This window comes from Musca autumnalis, unplaced genomic scaffold, assembly GCF_047663935.1.
Source record: "Musca autumnalis isolate F117 unplaced genomic scaffold, ASM4766393v1 scaffold_2, whole genome shotgun sequence".
In the NCBI taxonomy this organism is placed as follows: domain Eukaryota; kingdom Metazoa; phylum Arthropoda; class Insecta; order Diptera; family Muscidae; genus Musca; species Musca autumnalis.
In genome coordinates, this window is record NW_027411755.1 from 258,068,552 (window position 1) to 258,089,827 (window position 21,276).

The 21,276-nt window shown below is 37.1% G+C and overlaps 2 protein-coding genes across 6 annotated transcripts in view; one reads left to right on the forward strand and one right to left on the reverse strand.

Annotated features, from left to right (window-relative positions):
• Window positions 1-21,276, forward strand: part of Syt1 (Synaptotagmin 1) — a 159,871-nt gene that overhangs the window by 22,251 nt on the left and 116,344 nt on the right. The gene's annotated exons all lie outside the window — the stretch shown is intronic.
• Window positions 12,093-13,135, reverse strand: LOC141393424 (seminal metalloprotease 1-like). Its single transcript, XM_073966418.1, has 2 exons — window positions 12,915-13,135; window positions 12,093-12,847 (listed from the first exon to the last, which is right to left on the reverse strand). The coding sequence occupies exons 1-2, from the start codon at window positions 13,117-13,119 to the stop codon at window positions 12,144-12,146; spliced, it is 909 nt and encodes a 302-aa protein (XP_073822519.1). The 5' UTR covers window positions 13,120-13,135; the 3' UTR covers window positions 12,093-12,143.

The following is a 21,276-nucleotide window of genomic DNA, read 5'->3' on the forward strand; positions in this document are numbered from 1 at the left end:
GCTCAAGAATGGCCTCTTTCTTTAGCTCAATATTTCGTATGGAACATCTCTTTCTGTTGACCGTTAGAAACCTAAATACTTTCCTTTGAATCTCCTTTATTCGAGTGGTCTTCTGATGTGCCCACCGCTTAGTGCCAAGAACCTCCTTTGCTGTACTGTCTTCGATGTTTCTTTTTATGGAGGAACTCTTTTCGACCAACTGGCCGTTCACATATAAGGACGATGACAACATTTCATGTCGCTGCTGGTGATGATGCTGCTGTTGTAATTCCTCCAGATTAATATTGTTATTATGGATTCGATGTATCAAAACACCGTTAATTTCATCTTCTTCAAGGGCTAAGAATGGCAAATTTTGGCCAATTATTGCTGCTGTCTCCGACTCACGTTGCTGATTTAGATGTTGTTGCATCGTTGTTGGACTGTCGTTAATAGAATTTGAATTTATATTGAGTTTGGGTTTCTTGATCTTTTTTTGTATTTCGTTTGTTAACGACTCCTGCACTTTTTCTTTTTCTCCCACCATGCCGCTTTCGGCGTTTATTGCTTTAGATTGATTATTGGCCACGGATGATGGTTCAGCTTCATTTGACCCCTTCTCACTACTGTCAATATAATTGATTGCTTTCTTGTATATCGTCGTTTTAGTTTCTTTCGAAGATGTTTCAACTGCTGGTGACCAGGAGTATCTTGGTTTCCAGTTGTTTGACTTCTTCTCGAAATCGGCCTCGAATTCTTTAATGGCACCCAGCTTTTTCATTATTGCTCTTTGTGTCCAGAAACAATCTGTTTGTGCTTGCTCCAACTGCTTTTCCATAAAACAGTTACCTCCTCCTTGATTTAAAATTATGTCGTATCTCTCCTTAAGATTCCTCATACTGTGGTCCAAGGATCTATACGTTTGTTTTAAAAAGTAATCTCCTTCGATTTCTACCACGTCAGCAATCATCTCGTTGAGTCTCGCCAGAGAGAAATTAAATGCTCTGCTTAAACTTCTTAACCATCGATTCTTGTATAAAATATCTTCTGCATCCATGTTGATTAAATTATGATGTATTAGTTCTTAATCTATGGAATAGTGCTTAGTTCTTGATTGTTGTCGCAGAATTGCTCTTTTTCTTCGTCGTCCGTTGTTCCACTTTCACCACTGCTCCGATTACCTCTTCTTTCGTCTTCCTCGTTTTTCTTATCGTTTTTTGTCGAAGGTTTAATTTTCTATACTTCGACTTCTCTCGTCGTATTCGTTCTTCCTCTCGTCTTCGTTTTAGGCATAATGGGAATGCATCTTCCCGCCGCCGTTGTTAAAGTTGTAGAGTAATGCTCTTCTTATCACTGAGCACACTGCTGCTTTAAATTTTATTGGTGTTTTTTTTTTTCAAATCTTCTCCGCTCGTAGATCGTATGTTTGTTTTAATTCTTCGCTTCTTCCACTTCTTCCCCGCTAGGTCATCCTCTCCGTTCGTTCTTCTTTCCTCCTTCGTATTTTTTATTCGTAGACCTTTCCGTCTTCGTCGTATCGAGTCCTTCTTCTTCGTAATACTACTTCCTTATTCGTATCGTTCTCCTTCGCTTCGTCTGTCGTAATTTCAATTCATTTGTCGTTTCGCTTCTCCTCTTCGTCGTAATCGTAATTTCGCTCCTCTTTTCTTCGTAATTTGTTTCGTCTTCGTCTTCTTCGTTTCGCTTTCTTTGTATAACTTCTTCATATCGGTTCGACTTCTTCGTTTTCCTCTCGTCAACTATTCTTCTACTTCGTTCTTGCTCTCGCCATCTGTTCGTCTTCTTCGTTTATCTTCTCGTCAACCGCCCTTGTGCATTGTTTTTCTTCACGTCATCCGTTTATCTTCTATACTCGTTCGTTTCCGCCGCCGGTCTCCCTTTCCATCTTCAAAGGAAAGGCTCGAAGGACCAAATGTACAGAAATAAGAACGGTATGGTTGGGTGCTGATGAGACACTGACTCTTTTTATTTTGAAATTGCAACTTACATGCTACTTTACAAAATATTTCTTAACCTAGACTATCACTAATTCTTATCTCTAAACCCTTCATTGACCAAACCAAACAATCCGTTGATCAATGAAGAATTTTCCAACATCGTGTGTGTCATAAGAAGAGTCATAAAAACTAAAGTGCGGTCGCTCGTAATGCACACACAACACTAGTGATAACAGCTACCGCTGCATGTGGGATCTTAAATGCTTTTAAAGTGTTCCCGACATATGACAACATAATTTACCACTTATGATCTGAACTCATAATGGTAATAAAATATTTATTGATTTAGGCTGCTGGAAACTCGAGTGGAAAATTTATTCTTTATCATCAGAATTTCCAGCGCCTCGACACAAGCAAAAAGTATGTACAAAAGTAATTTGTACAGTGGGTGAAATATTCTTTTTGCCGATGAAAGTCGATGAAGTTAATATTATGAACCCGGAAGGACAGTTATGCCATAGGTCAAACTTCTGTGTTATAGCTAAATGGAATTTATGTTACGGGTTTATTGTCGTGCTCTTAAAGTTCATCAAGAATGTATGCATCACGCCATAACTCAGAAGTTTGACCTATGGATGACCTAAAGAATGAAATGTTCTACAAAAAGATTCACCATTCGATTTGCCTGAAGACATGTAATCTCAAAACGAAGCTGCAATAACGGCAAACAGAGATATAAAGCTATTTTCTCAAGCATCATAGGCGAAAATTCAAAAAAAATCATCGCGTGATATCTCAGAAACTTGACCTATGGGGAAAATTTCCTTTTGGGTTCTTAATATACTCACTAAGGGCTTTCATCTCCAAAAGGAAATTTCCACCGCACAGAAACCTTGTTCCACAGTGTAATATTGAGGGGTTGGAATAGGCACAAAATTTATTTGGAGAAAAAGTCAAAATTTTTTTTCAAAGCGAATATCTCAGCTTCTATAAGGGGTATACCAAAAGCAAAACCTGACAATGATAGTAGAAAATATCACCTTTCTAACAATGATATTCTAACGAAGATATCACAATAGTCGCAAATAAAACCCAACTTTTCATTTTAGCGATTTTAATTATAATAACGAATGTCACAGTTTTGGTTGGGGACTTCCCAAAACAAAGCCTGACTATGAAAGAAGAAATTCCCATCTTTACAATGATGCAAAGTAGGTTGTCGTAGAAGGCCAAATAACGGAGATATCGCAAAATCGGTAATACATCAAATTTTTCCATTTTTTTTAATCACGCTACAGCTCGCAATTTAGTTTGGATCGTCACGAAATTTTGGTGGTTAGAGCAAGAAGCATATTGAGTTTTTTGATGGTCGGATAAAGTTCAAGAGTCGGAATGGGACAAAAAAATTTATTCTTATGAGAATATCTCCGCTTTTAGTAGTCGTATTCTAAAAGGAGAGCCCCTCAATGGATGAGGAAAATATCACCTTTATTATAATGCAAAATAGGTTGGCGCACATCCCACCTTCCCATTTGTTTATTTGAATTGCGATAAGAGTATCTCAGTTTTGGTTGGATGCGTTTCAACAATGAATATATTATGAGCTTTAAAATTGGTTCCCAATTGCGTTACCAAAATTGGTGAAAAGCTTATGATGTTGAAAAAGACGCTGGGATATCCCAAATTTCCAATTTATGGGATTTTATTTCCATGTCAGATATTTCTGCTTCTGTTGGACATATTCCAAGGAGAGAGCTTGATAACGAAACTTTAAATTAATACAAACTGTGGCATTTATGGTAAAATATCAGAGTTATTGCAAAAGGCGCTAAGCTACCAAAATTTTCATATTTTAAAGTTGTTATTTTAATGACAAATACGTCTGTTTCTATTTGGCATATTAAAGACATATAAAATGCTAATCAAGGAGGCCAGCAACGCTTTCAATCAGACAGTAGTCAAATATAAAATTAAATATTAATTATCTTGATTCAGTTCGCCTTAAGCCAATTGGTATAAAAGACAGATAGGTGAAAACTTTAGTATCTCCCTAAAAGAAATGTTTACGAGTGAAAGGCTTATGCAAAGGGATAGTGGTGTAAGGTATCAAATAGTCGGCTCCGTCCCGACTATAGCCTTTGCTCACTTGTTTTCTTCTTGTTCGGAAATCAAATGAAGTCATTGGGTGCCAAGGCAGGGCTATACGGCGAGTGACCCATCAATTCCACGTTTTGTTCTGTGAAAAAGGCGCTGCTTTGAATCATCATTTAAATTTAAACAATCGTCAAAATGTTCTAAATAAATATTGTATGCCGTTTAACGTTGATTTTTTGCAGACTTTTATATCATGGAGACTCTCCACAGCAGATGTTTTGCCACAGCAATAAATCTGACCTTATCAGGCTTCAATACAGATAAAATATAAATATTAACAAAATCAGTTTTCATGAGATGAGAAACTTTCGAGTGAGTAAATATTTAATTTTGTAGAGTTTGAAGTGACACGTCTAAGTCAACGAGACCTATATACAAACAATTAATTTGTAAAATACGTAGTTCTTTAAGTATTTATTTAGTTTAATAAAGTTTCGTTGATATCTTCAAAAATATATTTGGTGCGTTTTTTAGTGATTCCATAAAACACTATCGCCAATAATTATTTATTGAATTTATGTGCACCTCTCCTTGCAAACAATTACCTACCAAGCTGCATGTTTTGATCCAGCCCTCTCATTACAACACAAATTGCTTTCCTGTGCAAATTTGTTCAAAAACAAGTAAAAAGTATCAGACGGCTTTGCCGACAGAGATATACTCTCAGCCTCTGTGGATTGAAATACTTTTTCCAAAACAAAAGGAAACTTATGGATTTAGGGGGGTTTTCAAAATTTTGGGCGTACGAACCGATAAAAGTATGGATAGGATTAAAGCTCAAAAATTTGCGGGGATATCGATAGATAGGGCTTTTATATCACACTAGCTGTAAACAGGGCCGCTAGGAAAACCTTCGGTAAAAATGTCCAAAGGATCCTCGATCCACACAAAATTGTTGAACATTTGTGTGGGTAGTACCACAAGGATTGGACAGATATGGCCCAAATTTGAACATAAACTAAGTTTCGACAATATTTAGAGATCCGAAGTTTGGAACAAGTCGGTTGCTACGTCTTTGAGAAATGGCGCATACCATTTTAGCTAATATTTTCGAACTTTTGTGTGGGAGGTACCGGAAGGAGTGAACCTATAAGCACCACCTTCGAATTTCGTCCAATATTCGAAGAAATATTACAATATCCAAAGTGTGGACGAACGCAGTATTCGGTTCGAGCTCTCCAGTCACTACATATGGTGCCATAGAGGATTTGTACAACTTTCGGGCTGTTTTCTCAAGAAGTATGGACTTGCTCTTGAAAAAACGTTTACTGTCGTAATTGAGGCAGCGACTGCAAGTTGCTTCAACAAAAATCAAAGTGATTCGAGAGAAGGTCTTAAAGTGAATTTATCCAAAATTTTGTGTGAGGGGTACCCGAAGGAGTGGACAAATATAGTCCATATTCGAACCTGATCTATATCTAGTAGATATATTAGGATGTGTAAATGGTAGACCAAATCGGTCACTCCCATCAAGAGTTATCTTACGCACAATTTTTCCGAACATTTTTGAACTTTTGTGGGGGAGGTACCTGAAGGAGTGGACCGATATGGCTTATCTAAACTAAGTTTGCACAAAATATTACGAAGGCCACATGTTGGACCGAATCGGCAGATCCGTTTGAGAGTTATCTTGCGCTCCAACCACTACACACGGTGTCACAGGGGTTTTTGTACCTTTCAGGAAGTATGGGCTTACCCCTGATGAAACTTATACCGTCTTATGGGGGGCAGTGAATACAAGTTGCTACAACAAAAATCGAAGCGATTCGAGAGCAGATCCTAAACTGAACTTTTCCGAAATTTTGTAGGGGAGGTACCCGAAGGAGTGGACCGATTGAGACCATATTGAAACCTCATCTAAGTTTGGTAGAAATTTCACGATGTGCAAAGACTGGACCAAATTGGTTACCGTCCGCACAAATTTTCCGAACATTTCCTAACTTTTGTTGGGAGGTACCGGAAGGAGTGAACCGATATAACCCATCTTCGAAATTAAACTAAGTTTGGACAAAATATTACGAAAACCAAATTTTGGACCGAATCGGTTGATCCGTTCGAGCGTTATCGTGCGCTCCAGCCAGCCAGACAGACAGACGGACATGGCTAAATCAACTCCAAATTGTCTGAAACACATTTCGTCAAAACATACTTGGGGTCTAAAACCATTATTTCGATAAGGCATAAATGCTGAGGGTTTAAAGAAGGAAAAAATATTTCCAACATTTTCTTTCAACTAAAATCACTAAATCTAGAATTCATTTTTAACGATAGCCGACATTATTTCACATCTACTTTTATTGGCAAACATAATTTAGAAGCAACCACCACCGCAACACAACCAACGTCAAGAAAAAGTGGAGGAAAATACAATTTTACGCTTGATTTTGTTAAAGATTTTATGACACTGCTTCCCAAACCTCCTTTCAGGCACAGTCATTGACAGCTGTGTATTTTAACGGCCATGTTGTATATACAACATGGCCATAACACCTCCGTACTTTAGGGCAAAATAAAAAACACACTTATACACACACACTTACATACATATATAAAATCTTTAGTTTGTAAGCTTGTTTATGATACACAATTTTTTTCTTCCAAAGCTGCTACAATGTGTGGGAGCATTTGATAAATTGCCCCAACAGGATATGGATATGGTATGAAGGGGAGGTAGCTTGTCCTATACCTGGAAGCTATACTTTGTAAAATGTTCTTGGAGTTGCTATCAAGAAAAGATGCTGATCTCATTCTATGAAATATATTTCCTTCGTTTTTTGCCTTTCTTCCACTACGACTGGGCACAAATCGTTTGATATTAATTAGCTTGGGAAAATAATGTAAAAACGCTTGAGGTTATGTATTAAAGGGTTAGATAAATGATTTTGTGTAAATTGTAATGGATACTGGTTTTATTTGGAAAACGTTTTGTTTTATTTATTCGGTAGGTAAATTCATAAATTCTTACAAAGAAAGGTAGACAAGTTTTTGGAAATCCCTTTTGTTTATTCACTTGTTTATGAATAATTTATCATTAAATCTAATAAAGCTAAAAGAGAAATTAAGTGGAGAAAATGAATTCTAATTTAGTTTGTTTGATATCCACAAAATAAATATTTGTAATATTCATGGGGATTATGGCAGCAAAATCGCCTATGCTTTCCATTAACATTGATTATATTTGCTTATTATGCTTTATTAACGAACGCAACTTCTTGCGGCAATTAAGACAAAGTTTTCCAAAAACTGAAGTTTAAGTGGTTTTTGTGATTGACAAAAAATTGAAGAAAAATGTCAAAAACAGAGTTACAGGACACCAACTGTGTTCTGTTTTTGCTAATTAACTCCACCCCCTTTTTTATTATTCAACAAGACGCAAAAACGCTATAATAAATTACCCAGCAGTTCATTGTAGAATCAAGTCAGTCCACATAGCAACATAAATTGCCTAAAAGTAGCCTGTGGATTAATGAAAAGGAGTATTTCTCAAGAGATGAAAAAAGTCATATAATAGGCGATGCGTCAATTAGAATTATTGAACAAACAGGAAGACTTTGGAGCCTCAAGGGTACAAAAAATAATTTCCCTTGCACATTCCCATATGGTCAAAGAGGGACTATAAATCATTCCAAAATTACATGTTCTTTATATTAAAAGCTCACTCTCTGTTCATGTATGTCGACCGAAAGGTTTTTTGCGCTTCGGAAGTGGAAAAAAATCATTCATTTCATTTTCTGTTCATGTTAACACCTCCGAAACGAAAATCTATGCAACCGACAAGCCATACGAAATAACACGTAAACGTATGCTTTTCCATGTAAACTTGGGTTTATGTTTTTCGAGAGGGCTGTCTTTTGTAGAAAGAGAATTTCAACATCACTCACTTGCTTTGTAGCTGTCGAGTAGAACGTAAACTCGCGAATAACACTGAAAATCTTAAAACAAATGTATGCAACACATTCTTGAAACAAAATAAAAAATTTGTAGACACGTTTTAAAGGCGGTTTCAATCATTATTTTGAAGAAATGTATCAAATAAAATAATTCAAAATACCACAGCGACACATTTTATTTTCTCAAAAAAAAACACACACACATATTCCAATGTTTGTATGTATATGTGGATTTTGTTTTTATACCCTCAGCATTTATGCTAACGAGGGTACATACACATTCATACGGGCAAAATGTGCCTCATCGAAATAATGGTTTTAGACCCCAAGTATGTTTGGAGGAAATGTGTTTCAGGCAATTTGGAGTCGTTCTAGCCATGTCCGTCCGTCTGTCTGTCTGTCTGGCTGGCTGGAGCGCACGATAACCCTCGAACGGATGAACCGATTCGGTTAAAATTTTGACTTACGTAACATTTTGCCAAAACTTAGTTTAAGTTCGAAGATGGGCTATATCTGTCCACTCCTTCCGGTACATCCCCCACAAAAGTTCGAAAATGTTCGGAAAATTTGTGCGCACGATAACTCATGAAGGGAGTAACCGATTTGGTCCATACTTCGTGAAATTTCTACAGACTTAGATAAGGTTTCAATATGGACTCAATCGGTCCACTCCTTCTTGTAACAACCACACAAAATTTCGGAAAAGTTCAGTTTAGGGTTATCTCTCTTGATTTTTATTTTAGAAACTTGTATTCACTGCCCCCCATTCGGCGGTACAAGTTTCATCAAGGGCAAGTCCATACTTCCTGAGAAAATATCCTGAAAGTTGCAAAAAAACCCCTATGACACCGTGTGAGGTGGTTGGAGCGCAAGATAACTCTCGGACGGATCTGCCGATTCGTTCCAAAATTTGGCCTTCGTAATAGTTTGTCCAAACATAGTTTAAATCCGAAGATAAACCATATCGGTCCACTCCTTCAGGTACCTCCCCCACAAAAGTTCAAAAATGTTTGGAAAAATTTTGCGCACGATAAATTGAAGTGAGTGACCGATGTAATCTATACTTTACACATCCTAATATATCTACCAGATATAGATCAGGTTCGAATATGGACTATATTTGTATACTCCTTCTGGTACCTTTCACACAAAATTTCGGATAAGTTCACTTTAACACCTGCTTTCGAATCACTTTGATTTTTGTTGAAGCGATTTGCAGTCGCTACCTCCATTATGACGGTAAAAGTTTTTTAGGCAGGTCATGTTCGAAGATGGGCTATATCGGACCAATTTTTGGTATAGCCCCTTATAACGGTACCTCCCGATTTTCGGTATTTTGAAGATTTTAACTACAATTTTTGACCAAACTGCCTGTAATTTAACTGTCAACATAGGTCCATGTTTTGGTGTAGCCTCCATATAACGGTACCTCTCGATTTTTGGTATTTTGAGGATTTTAGCTAAAAATGTTCACTGAACTACCTGTAATTTCACATTTGGGGTTCCCAGTGGTCACAAAATATCTCCACTAAAAACCGGCAACATAGTTCCATCTTCTGGTATAGCCCCCATCTAACGTTACCTCACGATTTTCGGTATTTTGAGGATTTTAGCTAAAATGTTTGACCGAACTACCAATTGAGGTTCCTAGTAATCACAAGATATCTCCACCGAAAACTGTCAACATAAGTCCATGTTTTGGTATAGCCCCCATATAACGGTACCTCTCGATTTTTGGTATTTTGAGGATTTTAGCTAACATGTTCACTGAGCTGCCTGTAATTTCACTTTTGGGGTTCCCAGTGGTCACAAAATATCTCCACTAAAAACCGGCAACATAGTTCCATCTTTTTGTATAGCCCCCATATAACGGTAACTCACCATTTGCGGTATTTTGAGGATTTTAGCTCAATTTTTGACCGAACAACCAGTTGAGGTTCCTAGTAATCGCAAAACATCTCCACCTAAAACTGTCAACATAGGTTCATGTTTTGGTATAGCCCCCATATAACGGTATCTCCAGATTTTTGGTATTTTGAGGATTGTAGCTACATTTTGCGACCAAACTTCCTGTAATTTCACGTTTTGGGTTCCCAATTTTTGACGGAACTACCTGTAATTTGAGAGTTGAAGTTTCTAGTAATCACAAAATATCTCCACTAAAAACCGGTAACATAGGTCCATCTTTTGGTATAGCCCCCATATAACGGTACCTCCAGATTTTTGGTAGTTTGAGGATTGTAGCTACATTTTGTGACCGAACTACCTGTAATTTGCCGTTTGAGGTTTTCAGTGGTCACAAAACATCGCAACCAAAAACAGTCAATATAGGTCCATGTTTTGGTATAGCCCCCATGGAACGGTACCTTCCGATTTTCGGTATTTTGAACATTTTAGCTACAAATTTCGACCGAACTATTTGTAAGTCGACATTTGAGGTTCCCAGTGGTCACACAACATCTCCACCAAAAACTGTCAGCATAGGTCCAGGTTTTTGTATAGCCCCCCCCCCCCCCCCTTTTTAAATTGTCAACGTAGGTCCATGTTTTGGTATAGCCCCCATATAATAGTGCCTCCCCATTTTCGGTATTTTTGACCCAACTATCTGTAATACGAAAAATTTTCCACATAGATACATGTGTTGGAAGAGCCCCCATATAAAGGTATCCCCTATTTTCTTCTTTTTTAGATTTTAGCTACAATTTTTGATCTAAGTATCTGCAATTCGACATTTGAGTTACCCAGTGGTCACAAAACTTCTCCACCAAAAACATAGGTCCATACTTTGATTTAGCCCCATTTAAGGTTCCCGACCGATTGAATAAATTTTTTATGATTTTTATACCCTCAGCATTTATGCTAACGAGGGTATAATGGGAAATAATGGTTTTAGACCCCAAGTATGTTTGGACGAAATGTGTTTCAGACAATTTGTAGTCGATTGAGCAATGTCCGTCCGTCTGGCTGTCTGTCTGGCTGGAGCGCACGATAACTCTCGAACGGATGAACCGATTCGGTTCACAGAAAATTTCGGAAAAGTTCAGTTTAGGACCATCTCTTGAATCGCTTTGATTTTTGTTTTATCAACTTTTATTCACTGCCCCCATACGACGGTACAAGTTTCATCAGGGGCAAGTCCATACTTCCTGAGAAAATAGCCTGGAAGTTGCAAAAAAACCCCTATGACACCGTGTGCGGTGGTTGGGGCGCAAGATAACTCTCGAACGGATCTTCCAATTCGGTCCAAAATTTGACCTTAGTAATATTTTGTACAAACAGAGTTTAAGTTCGAAGATAAGCCATATCGGTCCACTCCTTCAGGTACCTCCCCCACAAAAGTTCAAAAATGTTTGGAAAATTTGTTCGTACGGTAACTCTTGAAGGGAGTTGCCGAATTGGTACATAATTTACACATCCTAATATATTTACTAGATATAGATCAGGTTCAAATATGGACTATATTTGTCCACTCCATCCGGTACCTCCCACACACAATTTCGGATAAGTTCACTTTAAGGCCTGTTATCGAATCACTTTGATTTTTGTTGAAGCAACTTGCATTCGCTGCCTCACTTACGATGGTAAAAGTTTTTTAGGGGCAAGTCCATACTTCTTGAGCAAACAGCCCGAAGAATGTAAAAACCCCCTATGGCACCATATGTTGTGGCTGGAGATCCACTTCCATAACGGTCAATGCCGATCCATTCCTTTTAGTATCTGCTCCGCAAAACTTTTGATCTTTAATCCTAATCAACATTTTTGTCGGTTCAAACGCCCAAAATTTTTAAAACCCTCTAAATACATACGTATTTTGGGAAAAAATTGTTTCAATATACACAGGCTGAGGGTATATCTCTGTCGGCAAAGCCGACTGATACTTTTTTACTTGTTATTTATTTTTTTATCCTCATGGGGTAGAAAACATCGGAGTCGCATTGATGTCGTAGAATCTTATTGAAAATTCTGCTTGGCCGAATTAGAGGTACAGGAGTTTTGGGGTAACCCATTAAATGGTCACTTCCTTCTGAATATTGCCATTTATACTCGCTTATTTGTACATGCTTATTCATGTTGTATTTGAATATTATAACTGTGTTTCTTCTTTATTTAATCATTCAATTCATATTTCCATTTCATTAGTCATATTTCCAAACTTCAACACTTAGCACATTTTCATTTGCACCATCATTCCGAACTTCTCCAACAACTTCATTGCTACTAATATCTTCACCTCTTCATCTTTTTCATCAACACTTGCTTCATTCGTGACATCTTCTTTCTTGCCATTTTCCGTTTCATCTAATTTCTCATTTTCTCCATTCTCTGTCACAACCTTCAATGGACAATTATACATAGCATTTAGTTTCCCAATATCTGTTGGGCTTAAATGTGTTCGCTGACCAATTTTCACACTGCTATCATGTGGCGTTATTGTTGGCAAACCATTCACTGAGAAACCGAACGGTCCATAGTGTAAAACACTGTCATAATCATAGTCATAGCCAAAATCTGTAACTGTGCTATTATCCAATTTTCTGTAAAAAATTTCCTTCCCCGGTATAATGTTATCCCAATTTATGGTGACGTAATCATCACGATTCGATGTCATGTGTTCGTGATAAAAGCCCAGGGCGTGTAACAATTCATGGGATATCACCAGGGGATTGAAACATTTAGGCCTATCCATTGACAACTGTAAATTTTGTTTGCGACCATGATATCCCACCTCGGAACAGCACAGACCCTGTTCGGAAGGTATAACATTAAGGTAATCTGTCGTTGTTTCATTGGCTTCCACAAAGCGGACACAAGAGACATTTTCAATGCCAGTCATGGCAGTGCGTATGGCATCCTTTTGTTCTTGTCCTGTGGAAAAAGAATTAAAAAATAATAGCATTTTTTCAAAACAAATGTTTACAAATGAATGTCGTACGAAATTCTTCAGCTATACGATAATGCACTGTGGCATTTGGCCATCTTCTGGCCGGAGCTATTTCCCCATTTTTTAGAATTTTAAGAATTATATCTTCCAACAAATAATCTTCATTGTTGTGTTGGGATTTTGTGAGTGAAGCTGCACCGCTGTGACTAATAAATGATGGAAAAATGCCCAAAACCAATAGCAACAACTTTTCCATATTCACACTTCTGTTGCTGCTGGTCCGCTATGTTTAGAGAAATATTCAAAACTACGTTAAAAGTTCACTTGGTTATAATTATTTATATGGCACAACAACAGAACATGAAACTATAATCGAGGTTATTTATTGTATTTACATTATTCAATAGTGTTTATTTAGTTCACCGAAACAGATGAGCAACAACAATTTTCTTAGTTGGTTTTAAAACTACCATCATAAAATGGAAGGTATACTAGCATTAGCTCTGTTCCTTTACGTTCAAAAATCTTCTGACACCATACAATTCATATGGGAGCAGTTTAGAACTTTTGCCGATTTTACCATTTTCATAAGTAAAGGAACAGACCAATTGTCACTCCGTTTGTAGCACTTCAAAATATTGATATGAGACCCTGTTTGAATCAAGGTAGAGGTCGCAATATTTAAAAAAGTTATTAAACAAGTGATACCAAAGTTTCTATTACTTCTTGAATGTTTGGTATTGAAAACGTGTTATATCGGAAAACATTTTGATTTAGCCACCATTTTCGATATTTTTAAGATTTTAGACCCATTATTCTACCAAAATAAATTTAATTTGATATTTAGTAGGAATCTATCTTTCGATATACAACGGTGCCGCCCGATTTCCAAAATTTTGAAGGTTTTTATACAACAGATATGACTGAAATCGGATTAAGTCTTCGCTAAGGGTAAAAAACATTCCTACAGAGAATTGTCTGTATAGGTCCACTATTTACTATAGCCCATATGATACCCCATTTTATGTATGTCGAGTGTTTTTTTTTTTTTTTTTTTTTTTTGCCACATTTTCAGACCAAAATTGCTGCAATTGGGTATTGCGTTTCTCAGTAGGTATAAAATTAAATTCATAACAACTTCCATACGTCAGAAAAAAATATTCGAGACAAAAATTGCATCTCTATACGCCATCAAATGGTCCAAATCTTTGTCTGAAACTAATTTTTATGTTACAATTTTGAATTTATAAAATACTTTAATGTTGATAGTTGACCTTTGATCTGGTAATTCTTCAATAGTTTGTTTGGCTCGAGGTCAGTAATAAAACAATGATAATTTTGCTTTATTATTTTATTTAACTTCCGATATTTCGATCGTCTTTGACGATCATCATCAGGGAATTCTGATTTTAAATAGAACATAAAAACATAAATTACATCAATATCAACAAAAATACATTAAATAATAATTACATTTTATAACAACTTCACTTTCTTTCTATTGCACAGGTGATTTGCTACTGAAACTTATGTTCTCTCTCTTAATTGTTTGGTCTTTTGGACAATGTTCCTATATATTTGTGCACAGTGTTCTGTGTCAGTTTTGTAATTCATGCGACTTTCATTTGGTACGTTAATAATATGAAGCATTTCCAACATATATCTGCGTTTATAATTAGTTTCTTGTGCCATAATTTTTACGTCCTTTAGGTTTGGAGTATGGTCTGTTTGATAGCAGTGCGCAGCAAGAGCTGTCTTTTGTTCCAATGGTTTGTTTTTGAGCTTTAAATCAGACTTATGACCACTAAGTCTGGTTTTGAGTTTCGTCTTTGTAGTGCCAACGTATACCTTCGGGCATACGTTGGACTTGTCACCGTTACATCCTATCTTATAAACTACATTTGATTTGTCTTCCTTTGCGATTTTGGATTTGGTTTTGCCGAAAAAATTGTTATTGGTGTTGTTGCTCCTGAATGCCAGTCGAAATTGGTCCTTATTATATAAACTAGAACTGGAAAATAGTTTATATAATAAGGACCAATTTCGACTGGCATTCAGGAGCAACAACACCAATAACAATTTTTTCGGCAAAACCAAATCCAAAATCGCAAAGGAAGACAAATCAAATGTAGTTTATAAGATAGGATGTAACGGTGACAAGTCCAATGTATGCCCGAAGGTATACGTTGGCACTACAAAGACGAAACTCAAAACCAGACTTAGTGGTCATAAGTCTGATTTAAAGCTCAAAAACAAACCATTGGAACAAAAGACAGCTCTTGCTGCGCACTGCTATCAAACAGACCATACTCCAAACCTAAAGGACGTAAAAATTATGGCACAAGAAACTAATTATAAACGCAGATATATGTTGGAAATGCTTCATATTATTAACGTACCAAATGAAAGTCGCATGAATTACAAAACTGACACAGAACACTGTGCACAAATATATAGGAACATTGTCCAAAAGACCAAACAATTAAGAGAGAGAACATAAGTTTCAGTAGCAAATCACCTGTGCAATAGAAAGAAAGTGAAGTTGTTATAAAATGTAATTATTATTTAATGTATTTTTGTTGATATTGATGTAATTTATGTTTTTATGTTCTATTTAAAATCAGAATTCCCTGATGATGATCGTCAAAGACGATCGAAATATCGGAAGTTAAATAAAATAATAAAGCAAAATTATCATTGTTTTATTACTGACCTCGAGCCAAACAAACTATTGAAGAATTTATAAAATATTAAATACGATGGTGGAATTCCAAGATGCACGTGTTAAAGTGATCAGAGCCCACTGTATTGTTGGTTTGGGTTAAGAAAACAACGAAAACCTTCGTTTCTGTAAATAAAAACTGTAATGTTATAATGTAAATAACATCTGTTACAAAGCCAAATAACAGCAACAACGAAGACTATTGTCATCAATCAATAAATGTACATAATTGGCTTTTATTAATTAGGTCATGAATTGTTTAATTTAAAATAATAGCTGGCATCCTTGGTAGAACAAGATAAGGTAACAGCAATACTCAGCTGACTGGGCTGTAATATTAGTGTCAGATTCCATACGACATTTTTATACACTATACCACAATGTGGAAAAGGGTATTATAAGTTTGTTTTGGTAAAAATTCATGTAACACCGCGAAATATTCGTCGAAGACCCCCAATGTGGTATACCAATCTTCATATCTGGACGAGATAAAGCGATTTTGAGATGTGTGTCCGTCCGTCCGTCTGTCCATTATAAATTGTAAACACGCTCCAGGCCGCAATTATGGACCGATCGCCACGAAATTTTGTATGGAGGTCGGGTTCAGATCAGAATAGATCCCTATTCTTATTGGTGATGATCGTGAAATATTTAGCGGGTGAAATGGACCAAAAACATAATATTTATCCAATTTTCTAGCGGCTCTGTAGGTCTCAATAATAGTCCGATCAACGCGTAATTTTAAATAAGGTAAGAGTATATCACATAGGAAAATCTTGCATTTTGAGATGGCGATCGGATAATATTTAGAGGGTTAAATGGACCAAAACTTATGGACCGATTGTAACGAATTTTTTAAGGAGGTTGGGTTCGGGCCAGAATAGAAATTATTAGTTTTTGGTGATGATCGTGAAATGTTCAGGGGATGAAATGGACCAATAACAAAATTTTAACCAATTTTGTAGCGGCTCTGTAGGTCAAAATAATAACCGGCAAAATTTTAAACAAAGTTTGAGTTTATGATGAAGAAGAAGCGTACAAACCAACGTGAAGATCAGATAATTCTTAGCGGGTTAAGTGGACTGAAACTTTTATGTGAAATTGGTAAAAATTTCAATAACGTAGCGGTTAAACAACCGAAGTAGTAGTACTACATATGTGGGTTTCATTACATTTTAGTTTGTGTGAACTAAATTTTCCTTTCCTGCTACAAAAATGTCTTTGTCATGCTAGATAACTTTTTGGTTTTGGTCATAAGTTTTATACATTACATCTCTGATATTTGATAATTAAATTTTCACAATCATTGAAAAGAAGTTCCGTGGAGAGCGATTGTCCAGGGATAGTGGTATAGGGTATCACATGGTCGGATCTGTCCAACTATAGACTTTTCTTACTTGTTTATATTTATTTCTATGTTCGATGTATATTAGGGATATATATTTTTTGAAGAAAAAATATATTCATCAGGAAAAAACTATTTCCCATAAAGACTTCTTCATATACATGACATGTCACCTCCTCCAAGTCCGAACGACGTGCCGCACACTAAAACACCGCTTATAGAGGCGGTACAACATTTGTTAATATGGTGTGGTATTTTGATAAGTTTGAAAAAATAAGACCCTAATAAACATGAATTATACTTTCTGCGAGAAATAATGCATTTAGTGGAATAACATGGAAACATTTAAATTGAAAATCTAACGAGTTGTCATTCATGTTTTCCAAAATATTCAAATAAAAAATATTCAAATAAAAAATATTCAAATAAAAAATATTATTTTTTAATTCCAATAATTTATAGACATTTCCTTATCTTGTTTACATTTATATTTGACACTAAAGTTACAAACAAAAACAAATTCCTATGTGGTTGTTGTTGAGTTGCATTTGTTGTAGTACTTACTTTACCTGGTTTGTTCTACCATGGCTGGCATCAGAATAGTGGGTTTTCACTAATTTGAGGCCATTTTATTTGCGTATGAGCTTGCCGAAAACATATCGAATCTTTTGGGGATTGGATGGATAAATTTGATTTGGAAACCCGAATGAATGGACCGACATTGTCGACTTTTGGAGGTGAAAGACATTTCTTTCGATAGTTGTCACGCACACGAGCCATTTTAGTTGATCACAGTAGAATTTAGAGGTTTTGGGCCATTATGTCGGGAAGCATGGAGTTGTTCACGAAAAACATAATATCGCAGTAAATACGGCCACAAGGCAAATCTTCGGAAAAGATTTAAATTAACCAGAAATGTTAAACTTTAGTGATGGAGTTTGCCGAAAGTGTGGTCCGATATAGAGCTTCTTGAAAATTGCTATGTACAAACTTTCAGACAAATACGATACCCAATTTGTAAGATATCGTGCTCATCAATCATTTTAATTTCAAAACGATTTGAGAGCTCTTCCTATACTGCACATTTGTTATAATTATTGAAATTTTGTGTTGAATATACCTGAAAGTTTGGACCAAAATAATCCTTATTCGAACCTAATCTATGATGTAAGAAATATTACAATGTGCAAAGAATGGACAAAATCTATTAACTTGTTCGAGAGTTATTGTGGCTACAGGGCTAAATTGACTTTAAATTGTCGGAAACTTGTTATTCCAAACAAACTTGGGCCACTTCAATGAGGCACTATTTTAATGTATCAAATTGTAAATATTGACAGCCTCATAACCCAATATAAGATTTTGCTCTTGAAGCAACTTTAAATGGAAGTTGCTTACACCTGGGAAGTTTTTGCGGATTCTGAAAGTACAATGTTCATAGATGAGAAAAATCAAAAAAAAAAAAAAACAACGCCGGAGCGCTTTTTAAATAAATCGCGATTCAAGTCGGAATTTTTTGGGGTTTTTAGGTTTTCACGATTTTGCTTAGAAACCGCAAGTCCTATCGAAATGGGACAAAAGAATATATTACATACTTACTTAAGTGGCCCATTACAGAACATTTGTTCCATAGACCGAACTAAGAAAATATCTTCAATTCTCTCTGTTTAGTACTTCTCTTTTTGGAACACCGCGCCTTGTCATCTCTTCATCCATTCTTCTTCATCTTTAGCCTGGCAATTCGGCGTGCACTCTCGAATTTATACGACTTTTTAGCGAGTTCATCATCGCTCATTCTTATGATATGGCCTAGCCAATGCATTCGTTGCATCTCAATATGTTTAACTATATTGATGTCGTTGTATTACAGATACAGCTCGTGGTTCATACGACTTTGATATTCACCGTCAACGCAAATTGGTCCGTTGATCTTTCGAAGAATTTTTCTCTCAAACACACCAAGCACTGCCATGTCTGCTTGCGCAAGTACCCAGGCTTCGGAGCCATACATCAGCACGGGTAGTATCAGTGTTTGTAGAGCGTTATTTTTGTTTGACGAGATGTGGCTTTGTTTTTAAAGAGCTCACTTAAGCCAAAGTTGCATCTGTTGGCCAAAACAAATCTTCTTTTTATTTCACAACTGATGTCGTTTGTTGTGTTTACGGCAGTGCCGAGGTATACGATCTCTTTTACTACCTCAAAATAATAGGAACCAACTACAACAGTTAGTCCGATCTCAATGGATGCATTGCGCGTCGACACCATCAGCTTGGTCTTCTCGCCGTTTACCGCCAGACCAACTTTAGCAGATTCTCCTTCGACCTTCATAAAGGTATCGGTTACTTCTTTTACTGATCGTCCCATGATGTTTATATCATCAGCATAAGCAAGTTATATGTGGCTATTGGTGTAGATTGTGCCACTTCTTTTGACGTTTGCCTCTCGTATAACCTTTTCTAGCAGGATGTTGAAAAGATCACACGAAAGGTTGTCTCCTTGCCTGAAACCGGATAGGTTCTTTCCTATTTTAACTGAAGATCTTGTGTCAGTTAGAGTAATTCTACAAAGCCGAATGAGCTTTGCGGGGATACAAAATTCAGACATTGCTTGGAATACCTTTGAACGCAGCGGGCTATCGAAGGCTGCTTTATAATCGACAAAAAGGTGGTAGGTGTCGATCTGCATCTCTTGGGTCTTCTCCAGGATTTGCCGCAGGGTAAATATCTGGTCAATGGTGGACTTGCCAGGTCTAAAGCCGCATTTTTATGGCCCAATTATCTTCATTAACTATAGGCTTTAGTCGTTCGCACAATATCCCTGACACGATCTTGTAGGCAATAGGGAGTAAACTTATGCCCCTATAGTTAGAGCATACAGTCTTATCTCCTTTCTTATGGACGGGGCACAGGATACTCAGGTTCCAATCGTCGGGTACGCGTTCTTACTGCCAGCTGGAGCTAACTAGCTGATGAATACACCTTATCAGCCTGTCGCCTCCTGTTTTAAACAGATCGGCTGGTAGGCCATCAGCTCCTGCTGCCTTATTATTCTTCAGCCGGTTTATTGCTGTCTTTACCTCATCTTGGCCGGGTGGTATACATTCAATACCATCATCTGGGATTGAATCTGTGATATCTTCGTCGTCTTCGCTGGATACCAACAGTTTTGAAAAATGTTCTTTCCATATCCTGAGTTCACTATCTGTATCAGTTACCAAATTACCTTGCTGGTCTCTACAGGAGGATGTGCCTGTACCAAAGCCATGAGTTTGATGCTTGGCTCTTTGGTAGAATTTTCGGGCTTCATTCTGGCTCCTGTACATCTCGATTTGTTCACACTCCCGCTTTTCCATCTCTCTCTTTTTCCTGCGGAAAGGACATTTCTCCTATCTCCTTTTCTCCCGATATCTACCTCGTGCGCTACGCGTTGCTATGGATTGTAAAGTAGCCCTATATGTCGCATTTTTCTCTTCGGTAGCAGCACGACACTCCTGATCATACCATGGATTCCTTGGTTGAGGTCTTTGATATCCAAGTATGGATTTTGCGGTTGTTTGCAGTGGGCAATGCTTTGCCATTGCGCTGATATGCTATCGGGATGAGGAGTGCTTTGATTAAGCAATTGGGCTAGTTGAGTGGAATACGCTGTGGCTGTCTCTTGTTGTGATTGCAGCTTACCGATGTCTAACTTTCGTGTTGTGTCTGTTCGTAGTTTGTTTGCTACGTTTAACCGGGTGCGTACCTCTGCTACAACTAGGTAGTGGCCCGAGTCTATGTTTGCTCCTTGGAACGAGCGCACATCCAACACGCTCGATGATTGTCTTCCATCTATCACAACGTGATCAATTTGATTTCTTGTTTTCTGATCTGGAGACAGCCAGGTGCCCTTATGGATGACGAGATGTTTAAATCTGGTGCTGCTAACTACCATGTTTTTTGCCGCTGCGATGTCTATCAGTCTCATGCCATTGTCAGATGTTTCATTGTGGAGACTGAATTTTCCGACTGTTGGCCCAAAGATATTCTCCTTTCCAATTTTGGCATTAAAATCGCCTAGAATAACTTTAATGTCATGGGCAGGACAACGGTCATATGTTTCTTCTAAGCGATCATAAAATATATCTTTGGTCTGTTCGTCCTTGTCTTCAGTGGAAGCATGAGCGCAGATAAAGCTAATGTTGAAGAATTTTGATTTTATTCGTATTGTAGCAAGTCGTTCATTCACTGGGGCGAAGCTGGAGACCAGATGTTTTAACCTCCTACAAAACCACAACCAAACTCATGATTTGTGTCATGGCAGCTATAATACAGTGCGTCACCTTTAGGTGTTCTTGTGACGTCTTTCCC